Source organism: Mus caroli, unplaced genomic scaffold (genome assembly GCF_978045245.1).
Source record: "Mus caroli unplaced genomic scaffold, Mus_caroli_1 scaffold_3, whole genome shotgun sequence".
Taxonomy (NCBI): Eukaryota; Metazoa; Chordata; class Mammalia; order Rodentia; family Muridae; genus Mus; species Mus caroli.
This window is the reverse complement of record NW_028227258.1, coordinates 125,132,941-125,145,722: the sequence shown is the minus strand read 5'-3', so window position 1 is coordinate 125,145,722 and position 12,782 is coordinate 125,132,941. Positions and strand designations below refer to the sequence as shown.

The 12,782-nt window shown below is 35.4% G+C and overlaps 1 protein-coding gene across 13 annotated transcripts in view; it reads left to right on the top strand.

Moving 5' to 3' along the window:
• The window catches only part of Bltp1 (bridge-like lipid transfer protein family member 1), a 192,252-nt gene that overhangs the window by 119,929 nt on the left and 59,541 nt on the right, over positions 1 to 12,782 (top strand). For 12 of the 13 annotated variants that reach the window (XM_029475242.2, XM_029475248.2, XM_085835948.1 and 9 more), the window contains exons 47-53: positions 198 to 904; positions 1,297 to 1,542; positions 3,198 to 3,291; positions 5,812 to 5,862; positions 7,891 to 8,097; positions 10,019 to 10,257; positions 11,877 to 12,121. In XM_029475242.2, the coding sequence (XP_029331102.1) occupies positions 198 to 904; positions 1,297 to 1,542; positions 3,198 to 3,291; positions 5,812 to 5,862; positions 7,891 to 8,097; positions 10,019 to 10,257; positions 11,877 to 12,121 (1,789 nt within the window). The remainder of the gene's footprint in view (positions 1 to 197; positions 905 to 1,296; positions 1,543 to 3,197; positions 3,292 to 5,811; positions 5,863 to 7,890; positions 8,098 to 10,018; positions 10,258 to 11,876; positions 12,122 to 12,782) is intronic. The other variant, XM_029475243.2, reaches the window with a different exon arrangement.

Below are 12,782 nucleotides of genomic sequence, written 5' to 3'. Positions count from 1 at the left end.
AGTAAAATTAACAAGAAAAACTAAAGGCTATCTACTAGTCCATGAACAGACTAGACTAGTGCAAACATGCAATGTATTGAAGCTCTTGCTTAATGGTACAGTGCACCTTGGAGGTTATTATGTTTATGAATGCATAAGAATATGCTATGTAGTTCTTCACAAAAGGAAGTAACAGCTCTTCCCTTTGAACATTTTAGGCAAGGCCATGTGAACCTTCCCCCACTGGAGTTCAAGCCAGCATTAATGTTGGAAACCTTCAGCATCAGTGCTGTTGTAATGGAAAAGTCAGTGTGCACTCCGCAAAACTCCACCAGTGCCCTTTCCTTTCATGATCTCAACAAGCGCTATTACAACACCTTCCATTGCAACTTCACTATTTCCTGCCAGTCAATAAGTCAGCATGTGGATATGGCTCTGGTCCGTCTTATCCATCAATTCAGTACAATGATAGACGACATCAAAGCAACTCAGACAGACATTAAACTTAGTAGATACACAGCTGGATCAGCTTCCCCTACGCCTACCTTCAAAACCAGAAAGCATCGAGATTTCCGTTCATCTGACTTCAGCCGCAGTTCGAGAGGGAGTCTCAATGGTGGCAACAGAGTAAATAATGCCAAGAACAAACGGGCCAACAATGAGAACAATAAAAAAGAATCCCGAAACAAAAACTCACTAGGAAGGTCTGAAAGAAGAACCTCAAAAGTATCTAGGAAAGGTTCAAAAGATGTAGTGGATCATATGACGATTCATATGGATGATTCAGATTCCATCACAGTGTCGGAGCAAAGTGAGCCTTCTGCTGAATGCTGGCAGAATATGTATAAATTGCTTAACTTCTATTCACTTATCTCAGATCCAACCGGGATATTGGAAAAGTCCTCAGAAACATTTGGACCAGCAGGTAACAAGCATTGTTATGATTTAAATTTTTCTGTTTAGAAATGCTAAAGAAGACTGTTCACCATATTAATGGTATAAATTATTAAAATGCACAGAAATTGGTAGTCACCAAAGAGAAAATAGTGCTGACATTCAGATATTCTGTCAGCATACTTCCTCCTTGACCCTGACATAGACTGCTTTTAAAGGATTCAGACAGACTTAATTTCAAGTATCTAGATTGATCATTTACTTCAGTAGGTATTAGAGAAGATGTTGAAAATTAATTGAATCATCTATAAGGGGAAAGTCTACTTTAGACTTTGAAACCAAGAAAGCTAGTACAGTATTTAGAATGTTCTTTGTGCTGTGTTTTTTCAAATCTCAAACCATATATTTCCATTTACTAAAAAGGTGTTCGGAGTCCTACAGAGCCAACATGTAGAGTTGTGTTTGAGAATGAACAAGACAACAACAGCTTGACTAAAACACAGAGGAAACGTAGTCTGGTAACCTCTGAACCTCAGCATGTAACATTAATTGTGTTTGGGATTGGCATGGTGAACCGCACACACCTAGAGGCAGATATTGGTGGTCTGACAATGGAATCAGAACTGAAGAGGATCCATGGCAGTTTCACCCTTAAGGAAAAAATGAAAGGTATAAGACTTTTCTTATACCGTAATGTTGCTTTGCTGAAAGAAATGGGTTTCTAATATTTGAAAATTCAAGAAAAATGAAAGTTGTACAATATTTGCTTTTCCTTATTGCCACTATAGAAATTTATAATCTAATATTCATTTTTAGTACTTTTCTTAAAAATTAAGAACTTCACAAAAATTCTATTACTGGATATAAAATTTCCCTAAAGTAATCAAAATGTGCCATTTATTTCTAAAATGGTCACAGAAAGTGTGATAGTTCATTAAATCTAGAAGAGCATCTGTTTGAATACACTCCATAACTGTGTATCACAAAGAAAATAATACTATCAGATGAAATTGCTTGTAAAATATACCCAAGTTTCAGAAATCCCAAAATAAAATGAAATGTTTAAGTTGGTGGGTAAAGCAATATGGAATTCACTCTCATATCAGTGTTGTTTTCTTCATGGTTGTATTGTACAAGGAAAGGAACTTGTGAATTAATATTTGTTCTTGTTAACTCTATGACTATCCAACATACAATGTCTAAATTTGTCATTAATACTCTTCTTTAGTTTTGTTTCATACCCTAAGTATGAAACAGAAGTTAAGCACTGATTTTTACATGAAAATTTATGTATAATATAAGAAAATTATGTAAAGAAATGAAAAAACTATAAAATGCTGAGAAAAATACAAACACATGAATTCTCAAATACAAGGCAAAAGATGGCTATATTGAAGTAAATTTTTTTTTTTTTTTTTTTTTTTTTTGGTTTTTTGAGACAGGGTTTCTCTGTATAGCTCTGGCTGTCCTGGAACTCACTTTGTAGCCCAGGCTGGCCTTGAACTCAGAAATCCACCTGCCTCTGCCTCCCAAGTGCTGGGATTAAAGGCGTGCGCCACCACCGCCCGGCTTGAAGTAAATTTTTAACTTTAGTAATTTTAAGACTACCAATTTTTTCTTCTGTTGTTTTAGTAAACATTAAGAATTACGTTGGTGCTTTTGGTTAGAATCTGGAAAATGGGCATTCACTTCTAAATGAATAGATTTAACATTCACAAAGTTTAATAGGTCTTATCAATAGTCTCTAAACTATATTTCTTCTTTATTGTAGCAATTCTAATTCTACAAACCTAGAAAGAACAGAAAATGACTGATGTTAAAGAGCTGGTGGTTATTTTTATAGCCCCAAGACAGTTTAAGATTGACCCATTCCAAGTTGTATCATAGGATTTATTTATATGAAAAAATTCTAAAAGAGAAAAGCAGGCAAAATGACATACTTACTTTATTTAGATTTACAAGTAATAAATATATTAATTTCATAGGGGGTATATCGACCAATAGTAGTAGTTTATCTGGTTTCCTTTTTTTTCTTTCAAAGTACATATGTGGTATAGACCATTTAATTCCAGTAAGTTATTTAATGCATGAAGTCCTGTTAAAGTGCATTTCTCCATATTTCTCCCTCTTAGGTATACTCTGTATATATATATGTATGCAAAATAGTAAGCTGAGGATATTTTCTTAAGGTAGTCTGACAGTAATTGAGCACATTTATTATAATTTATAGTTATCATTTGTCATCAAATATATTGTAAATAAAGTAATTTTAATATCAGATGCAATTATTTTCAGAAGTCAATTACATTTTTTTCATATTTAAGATGTTTTGCATCAAAAGATGACCGAGACCTGTGCTACTGCTCACATTGGTGGGGTTAATATTGTACTACTTGAAGGGATCACACCAAATATACAGTAAGTGTGCTTATCTTTACTATTTTCTTTTATTCCTTGTTACAACTTATAAATAACTTGGAATTCCTTGAATGAACTTATCCTATGTAAATTTTGAGGATTATACTGTGTTTCTAGATACAATTGGAAAAAACAATTGATTTTGTTACCCCTGCCTATCCTAAATTCACCCCCTCTCATTTGAATAAATGCCTGATTTCCAGTATCTGGTGAGATTGTCTTATAAGAAAAATGATCATAGTACAAATTTCTATTTAGCATATAGTTTGTTAATTTTCCTGTCATTTAAATAGTTAGCTAAAATTACAAATAAGAACTCTCTTAATTTTAAGTAATCATTATTTGCCTAGACTTCAGATTTGTCATTTATCATTTAAGAAAGGTAACAGTAAAGCCTTTGAAATCTGTTACAGTATAAACTAAGCCTTTTTAAAGAGACAGTATCAAGCCAGGTGTGGTAGCTCACCTGTAATTCCAGCAGTTGGGAGATTGAAGCAAGACATTTGTTACAAATTAGAGGCCAGCTTTGACTGTATATTGCATCCCATGCTACCCTGGATTACAGAGTAAGAATCTGTCTAAACAAGGAAACAACATCAACAACAAAACACAAATGAAAAACAAAACAAAACCCATACACTCTATTTTAATTCTTTGTTCTTAATTTTTTTCTGTAAGCTCTGTACTTGGGTCTGTTCTGATTAGAATGATTCTGATGTTGATAATATTTACTCATGGTATGCATAGCATTTGTATAGAGGAATGCATCTAACCATATGACTTTATATCCTTGGTAGTATTTGCCTTCATTTCTAATTTCTTTTCAATGGGCCAGTTTTGTGTTATAACTAGAAGTGTTTTAATAGTTAAGGTCATATTTTGAGACTTTGTTCTTCTTTGATAGTATAATTAATGCTATGCTAATGTTCTGAAGCATAGTCTTCAGGCTAAATAACCACTAAATAGGAGATTTGACCCCTTCTTTAAAAATTATTATTAGATTGAACTACAATTCTAATCACAATATTTTAGAAATCCAAATAATACAAAAACCTGTCTTGGGCAATATTTCAATATTGATATTGATAAACAAGTCAGAGTATGGTGGAAAGAAGATCTCGGACTTAACTCTTGCCCAAGTGGCTTAGGATCATTACCTAGAATCATCACTGATCATTTATTTCATAGGCACTTCCTAGGCACATCCCATCTTTAAAAAAAAAGCCAGGCGTGGTGGCGCACTCCTTTAATCCCAGCACTCGGGAGGCAGAGGCAGGCGGATTTCTGAGTTCGAGGCCAGCCTGGTCTACAAAGTGAGTGCCAGGACAGCCAGGGCTACACAGAGAAACCCTGTCTCGAAAAACCAAAAAAAAAAAAAAAAAAAAGACCAGGAAATTCCCATGGTTAAACAGATCTCTCTCATTCATTATGGACAAACAAGAGGATTTATGAAACTCCTGTTGTAGGCTAGGAACTGAAGATCTGTTCATTTACTTAATCCACCTTGCAATTTTGTGAGCCCAGGTGATTTTTATCTCCACTTTATGGAATAAAAGAAGTGAGATTTAGCAACATCAAAATATTAGCATAAACTATTTTAAATGGTCCAGTCAGAAGATTCCCATACTACACTGCTTCTGTCTTTTTTGTCGACCTGCAGCAACCCATCCCAGAAAGCAGACAGGTGATTGTTCATGACTCAGAACCAAGTTCCCTTAGATGTCCCAAGTGCTGACTTTTTCTTGTATCTCCTTGTCTGTTTTACCTTTTAAGAGAATGGCTTCAGTCGCTCAGCTTGTAGAACTTAACATTTATAAAATGAAAATTTAAATAATGTAGAGTTGATATTTCTTATCTTTCCCCTTTATCAGCTTTTTTTGAAATATAAAAGTTACTCCTGGGCTGGTGAGATGGCTCAGCAGGTAAAAGCTCTGACTGCTCTTCCAAAAAGGTCCTGAGTTCAAATCCCAGCAACCACATGGTGGCTCACAACTATCTGTAATGAGATCTGACGCCCTCTTCTGGAGTGTCTGAAGACAGCCACAGTGTTCTTAGATATAATAATAAATAATTTTTTTTTTTTTTTTTTGGTTTTTCGACACAGGGTTTCTCTGTGTAGCCCTGGCCGTCCTGGAACTCACTCTGTAAACCAGGCTGGCCTCAAACTCAGAAATCCGCCTGCCTCTGCTTCCCGAGTGCTGGGATTAAAGGTGTGCACCACCATGCCCGGCTAATAATAAATAAATCTTTAAAAAAAAAAAGTTACTCCTTTGTTACTGTCAAAACTCATAGTCTTAAGACTTTTTGTTAACACTATTTGGATTTATTCTTTAGCATTTCCAACTGCAATTAAAAGGAAATAGAATGCGGAAAGTAGTTTCAAAAGTCATTTGAAAGAAACCGTTAGGAGCTGGGCATTCGTGAGCTTCCTGCTATGCAGTCCTATTGTAACCAATGTACCTGTGAATGCTGATTTGCTTCCCTTTTGTTTTCCTGCTTCTCTTGAATCTGCATCCGTAGATTGGAAGATTTTCCTACATCTCCTACAAGTACAGCCAAACAAGAATTTCTGTATGTCACATTCTTTTTCATGGCTTGTGATTAATACTGACTAGTATAGTACTTACATTACCATTGTGGGATGTGTATAGTTAGTCACCATCTCATGTTCTAGTCAAGCTTAAGTGAGGGCTGTCTCTTAGGTAAGACAGACTTTGTTTTCTTGTGCTTCTGTGGGCATATTACTTGATATCATAATGGAATTTTTCACGTGGTGAGTTTTTGTTAATTAAAAATTATTTTTAAAAACTAACAGTGCATCAGCATGTTTCAACTTTATAATTTTGTTTTAATGGGAAATTTGTTGTTTTATCTATGGCTTTTACTATATGTGCATTTGTGTTTGGAATATTTTAATTTTACCATTGCTATCTTTGCAGTTAGCTGTACTTGAGGAATATGTGTAGGTGCTCACCAAGTGAGTCTGTCACCACGTCATGTTAGCATTTAGTTTAGCATTAGTTATGTCTTTGGACATTTTTAAAATAAATTTTAAATATATTGAATAAGTAGGTGATCTATATATTATGTTTTCTGCTGGTATAATCATCGTATTTTGTGGAATTTGTTTCACTATTTATAACAAGCCATAGATAAAACATTATTAGTTCAGAGCCATTTGATGGGATTATGTTCTATTTCACTTCAATGGTCAACTAAAAGTAATACAAACTTAATTCTATTACTGAAAAATAGCCTGTATAACATTGTCTTTTTATGAACAGAAAAGCAAAACAACCACATTTTAATTCCACTCAGAACCTAGAAATATTATTTTATTTATATATAGTAATTTATATTTACTGAGTTCTCTGGGTATTTAACCAAAAAATAATAGTATAAACTTTAGAGAGAATTGTTTAGTGGCCAATGATCAAAATTTTTTATGGGCTTGAATAGTATGTACTAGAAAGGCTCTGCAAAGGCAGCAATGGAAAACTATCAGGTGACGGTCTTTGTTGTGATACCATCACAGTCAGCCACCTCGTTCCATTCCCAGGTTTTCTGTTAAGAGAGACAGTCATGTATAATACAATTGCCAAGTGGGAAAGAAATCTTTTATCATTGACTAAATAGCATATAGCCATTCAGCATATTCCATATTTCTATTGTAGAAAATTTCAAGCAAACTGATTTGAGATAGCCAGCACAAAACAAGTTATATAAATTAAACTTTTCCACCTTCCTCCCTCTTTTAAGTTTGGAGCCAGTTCAAGGCAGGAAGACCAAGGTAGGGCCAGGGGTGTAGAGATGAAGGTCGTGCTTCTAGATTTGTATAAGACTGATAAGGTTATTCCAGATGAATTTGCAAATTGCCGTTTCTAACTCGGTGAAGAATTGAGCTGGAATTTTGATGGGGATTGCATTGAATCTGTAAACTGCTTTCGGCAGGATAGCCATTTTTACTATATTAATTTTCTCTGGAAGATGACTAAAATTTGCAGCATGCTTGGTATGCCCACTGTATGTTAAAAATTCATGGCAGATGTCCATAAAGACAGGCTGAAGGTTCACAGACCATGCAGTTTACGGCTCTCCCAGATTTACTGTACTTCACAACTCTGGGGCCTATTCCCAAGTCTTTTTCCTGTGCTCAAGCAGTGGGGCCTTTATAAAGTAGGCCCATGCCTTCAATTCCAGTAATCTGGTTTTTTGATGCCATTTTAGAAGTACATAAATGGATCTTTTTTTTTTTTTTTACTCAGTTTGTCTCTCTTTAGATCCCAAAACTAAAATGGAGGGGAAAAGTTATGAGTAAGAAAAAAAAAATCAAAGTAAAAATTTTTTTTGCATGTGCATACATGTTGCTAATGTTTGTGCTTTTACTTAATATTCATATATTCTAAAGAAATAATAGACTTTTCAATGCAGTATAAGATGAGTATATCTTAATATCTTTTAGAATAACTTTTCAGACTATGTTTTGACAAATGAATGCTCTCCTCCTAACCCATTGAGTAAGAATATCTTATGTTCTTGGTATTTTTCCAAAAATTTTTCTTTGCCTCTATTTTAATAGTCTTCCTCCTCTGTTTCTAGAACTGTGGTCAAGTGTAGTATAGCCAAATCCCAAGCCCTCTACAGTGCCCAGCGAGGGCTGAAGACAAACAACGCTGCAGTGTTCAAAGTAGGAGCTATCAGCATCAACATTCCTCAGCACCCTGCCACTTTACACAGCATGATGGTCCGCAGTTCTCACCAGCTGTCCAAGCAGATCTCAGACCTTATTAGACAGCCTTCCACAGCGTGAGCTATTTTATTTTTTATAGCCCGTGACTATACAGTAAAATATCTTTTATTTTTGCTGCGATAACAAAGGTTCGTAACAAATGATCAGTTCCTGTGAACATTGAGTATCACAGTAGAGCTGGTAGAGAGTATTCATATGACATCTTGGGAGAATCATAGTATGTATCATTAAAATATTATATTACAGTGGCCAATAAAGTATTAATTATATCACATTGTCCAATACTGAATATGAAGTGTGTCTTAGTCAGGGTTTCTATTCCTACACAAACATCATGACCAAGAAGCAAGCTGGGGAGGAAAGGGTTTATTCGGCTTACACTTCCATACTGCTGTTCATCACCAAAGAAGTCAGGACTGGAACTCAAGCAGGTCAGGAAGCAAGAGCTGATGCAGAGGCCATGGAGGGATGTTCCTTACTGGCTTGCTTGCTCTGACTTGCTCAGCCTGCTCTCTTATAGAACCAAGACTACCAGCCCAGAGATGGTCCCACCCACAAGGGGCCTTTCCCCCTTGATCACTAATTGAGAAAATGCCTTACAGTTGTATCTCATGGAGGCATTTCCTCAACTGAAGCTCCTTTCTCTGTGATAACTCCAGCTGTGTCAAGTTGACACAAAACTAGCCAGTACAAAATGTAAACAGCAAGTTTAAGAAAGAGATTCTAGAGATTTATTGGCATCACAATAAATTCTAATAAAAAGCAAATTAATGAATTCTAGAACTTTCAGTCATTGTTTAAATTTAAGAAATTACAGCAGTCATTTATAGCTTGCATAATTTTGCATATTCCTTTATTATGAAATTACTATATATTTTTTAAGACAGTCTACATGCTAGATAGCATTTTAAAGGGCAGTAAATCAGACCTTTCACGGTAACCTTAGTCCCTGTGCATGTTTCACTATTCATAGCATATGCTTTTCTGACCTCTGTGTGTGTGTGTGTGTATGTGTGTGTGTGTGTGCGCGCGCGTGTGCATGTGTGTGTATGTGTGTGTGTATATGTATGTGAGTGTGTATGAGTATGTATGTGAGTGTGTGTGTGCGTGCATGTGTGTGTATGTGAGTGAGTGTGTGTGTATGTGAGTATGTATGTGAGTGTGTGTGTATATGTATGTGTGCATGCATGTCTGTATGTGAGTGTGTGTATGTGAGTGTGTGTGTGCGTGCATGTGTGTGTATATGAGTTTGTATGTGAGTGTATGTGAGTGTGTGCATGTGAGTGAGTGAGTGTGTGTGTATGTGAGTGTGTGTACGTGCATGTGTGTGTATGTGAGTGTGTGTGTGCGTGCATGGGTGTGCGTATGTGAGTGTGTGTGTGTGTATGTGAGTGTGTGCGTGCATGTATGTGTATATGTGAATATGTGTGTGAGTGTGTGTGCATGTGTGCGTGTGTATATGTGAGTGTGTGTGTGTGTACATGTGTGTGTATGTGAGTGAGTGTGTATGTGAGTGAGTGTGTATGTGAGTGAGTGTGTATGTGAGTGAGTGTGTATGTGAGTGTGAGTGTGTGTGTGAGTGTGTGTGCATGTGTGCGTGTGTGTATGTGAGTGTGTGTGTGTATATGTGTGTGTATGTGAGTGAGTGTGTATGTGAGTGAGTGTGTATGTGAGTGTGAGTGTGTGTGTGTGTGTGTGTGTGTGTGTATGCACCGTGCATGTGCACATGCTTACTTTTCCCCATCCTATAAAGTGATGAAACAGTGTCTTGATGTCTCAGAAACCAGTGCCTATTTTTCCATAGTTGTTTTATCCAGGTTTTTAGTTCTTGTGTGATAAATTATGGCTCAAGTTATTACTCTGCTTTTCTAGATCATCATTATTTGTTAGCTGTTTTCCACTGAGAAATCTAGTAATTTTATCAATAAAGTAGTAGTTTCTAGTAGTTTTATGGAGTGTATGTGTTTTGGTTTGTAGCCCACAGCCTATGAAAGAAGATATTGCAACCCCACTGCCTTCTGAAAAAACCCCAACAAGTGTTAATCAAACTCCTATTGAAACAAATGAATTTCCTCAACTCCCAGAAGGCTTAGAGAAGAAGCCTATTGTTCTCAAGTTCAGCGCTATGTTAGATGGCATAGCCATTGGAGCAGCACTCTTACCGTCACTGAAGGCAGAGTACAAGATGGGGAGAATGAGAAGCCATGGGATGACAGGTAGCATGGGACCCATGTGAAATTACCCTCCCAACATCTTTCCATCCTCTTTCTCCATTTATAAAATAGTTTACTCTTCTTTATTGGTTTTTCCTTGTCTTAATTCCAGTTTTTAAGGTGTAATAATAATTTTATTAATGATTTTAATTACTAACATTTTATTTAATTATTACAAAATTAATGATAACTGCTTAGGTTTTTCATAGATTTCCTTTGTCATATTTACAAAAGGGATTGTTTTCTTACTCTGCTGTGAAATTTCTGTAAAAAATAATTGGTGACTAAATACTTTCTTCTATATCTGTTGAAATAAAAATGTCTTTTTCTCTTTTTTGTTTTAACATGGTAAATTACATTAATTTTTAAAGCACTAATAAACCTACTCAAATACAATGTTGTATTAAGGATATATGTATTACAACTCTTTACATTTCAGAGTTTGTTTATTAAAATAGTTTTCTGAACATTTCAATCTTTATATTACCAGAAATAGAAACAAGGTAAATTGAGCTTTTGGATTTGGCAAAGTAAGAAAACATGGACTTTCCTGTATCAGAGCCCAGTTCTAACAATACACTGGCTAATTTGCTCATTTTGAAGTCTTCTGGAATCCATAGGCTTCTGGAAAAAGCAAGTCAAATAGGCACTTTCAAGGAGAAAAAGTAGAATATCTAAGAGTGGACACCTTGTTGAGTAGCCAAACAAGAACCCAGAATTCTGTACATGAAGAAAAAGGACAGAGCCAGTAAAAGAGTGGCACATTCATGAATACCGATGAGTGGTAACTGAGGCCTTGGATTGCTTTGATCTGGATGTTTTTATTTAGTGATACTGGCAAAAGAGGTAGTAGGAGAAGACCCTGCCTCCACAGCTTCCAGGAACTAGTCAAAGATAGACTTGACTGAAACAGGTGTAAGAGGAGCTCAGGGTAGTCAGGACCTTTGTGGCATCTCAAAGGTATGGTAGTTGGAGTATAGCATTTTTCTGTTTACGAGAGGAACTTGGGTGTGTATACATTGCCTAAGTCCTGAGCAATAATATAGTTGATGGTAATCTTCTGCCAATTCATCATACCCACATAGCTGAACAATATCAGCAAAATAATGAAACTAACTCTACATTAATATTTCCTTGAACAACCCTTTGCCAGATAGAGGGCTTAAAAAAAAATAAGCACATTAAATTAAACTGTAACATAGTACTTAGTCTCTTAATAATTAAGGTTAAAGGAATGTGTGTTTAATGTTTCAGAATTTGGGACTTGTTTTTAGCTTGAGTTGTTTTATCTTGTTGTAGTATAAGCTTCTCTACGTAAAGGGCAGTGAGTGTGTCTTTCTGTTCTCCCTTCTGTGATAATGCAGAATCTGTAAGTGTCTCTGCATCTGACACAATGTTGGTACCCAGTAGGCATCATAAATACTGCTGGCTTAATAGTACTTGCTGACTAATTCTTTGTATTAAGTGTACTTGTTTAAAGATAGGGAGTAACTCATATGTAATTTTTAAATAGTACTTCTATATAATCAACATAAACTGTGGGATGACAAAATGTTTTTTCTTTGACATCATTTCTGTAAAAGTTTATTCTGTTCAGCTATCCTGTTCCTTACTTCTTTCAGGTGCACAGACAAGATTTACATTTGAGTTGCCAAATCACAGGTTACGTTTTACTTCAAAAGTTTCTGCGACAGATATGTCAACTATACCTCCTTCTGCAAGTCTTAACCTTCCTCCTGTTACCATGTCAGGGAAATACATTATGGAAGAACATGATAGTTACTCAGATCAAGTGTGGAGTATAGATGAACTGCCTTCTAAACAAGGGTACTATTTACAAGGGAATTATCTACGTTGTGTGGCAGAAGTAAGTTTACTTTCAAATTACTTTTTGCAGTTTATAAGTTTTCAAGATTTCGATACCAAACTACATAATGGTCCATAATTGAAGATTAAATGTTAAATTATTTGTTCCTACAGAAGGCTAATCTAGTGAATTTCAAGAGAAAGGGTGTGTGTCTGTCTCTGACTACCTCTCTTCTCAGTCTTTTATTGAAACAATGTACTAATCATCTACTAATTTTTATCTTATATGTTAAATTTCAGGGTCATTTTGGCAATATTTTTATGGTTTACTTTATAAAAAGAGAATAAAAGCTAACATCAGGACCTTTATATATTAACTTCTGTAGTCCTTAATTAACTTTAAGATAAATGTACTGTCTTTAAAGTGTATGTGTGTGGGTGGGAGGGGGCGATTTTTAATAAGGTTATATAGAATTAAAAAACTACTAGTCATTATTGAAAGGTCACATGGAAAGGTAAAATAAATTAACAGACTTGTTTATTATTTAAGATAATGCTAAAAGCTGGCACTCCTGACTACCACATTATTTCACTTCTGTGTATAACTGTCAGAAGCTTTAAACACATGGTACACCTGTTTTATATGTGTGAAAATACATAAGAAAGCTCTTTCAGGTTTTGATAGAAATACTGTAATTGGAGGAGACACATTTAAGTCTGAT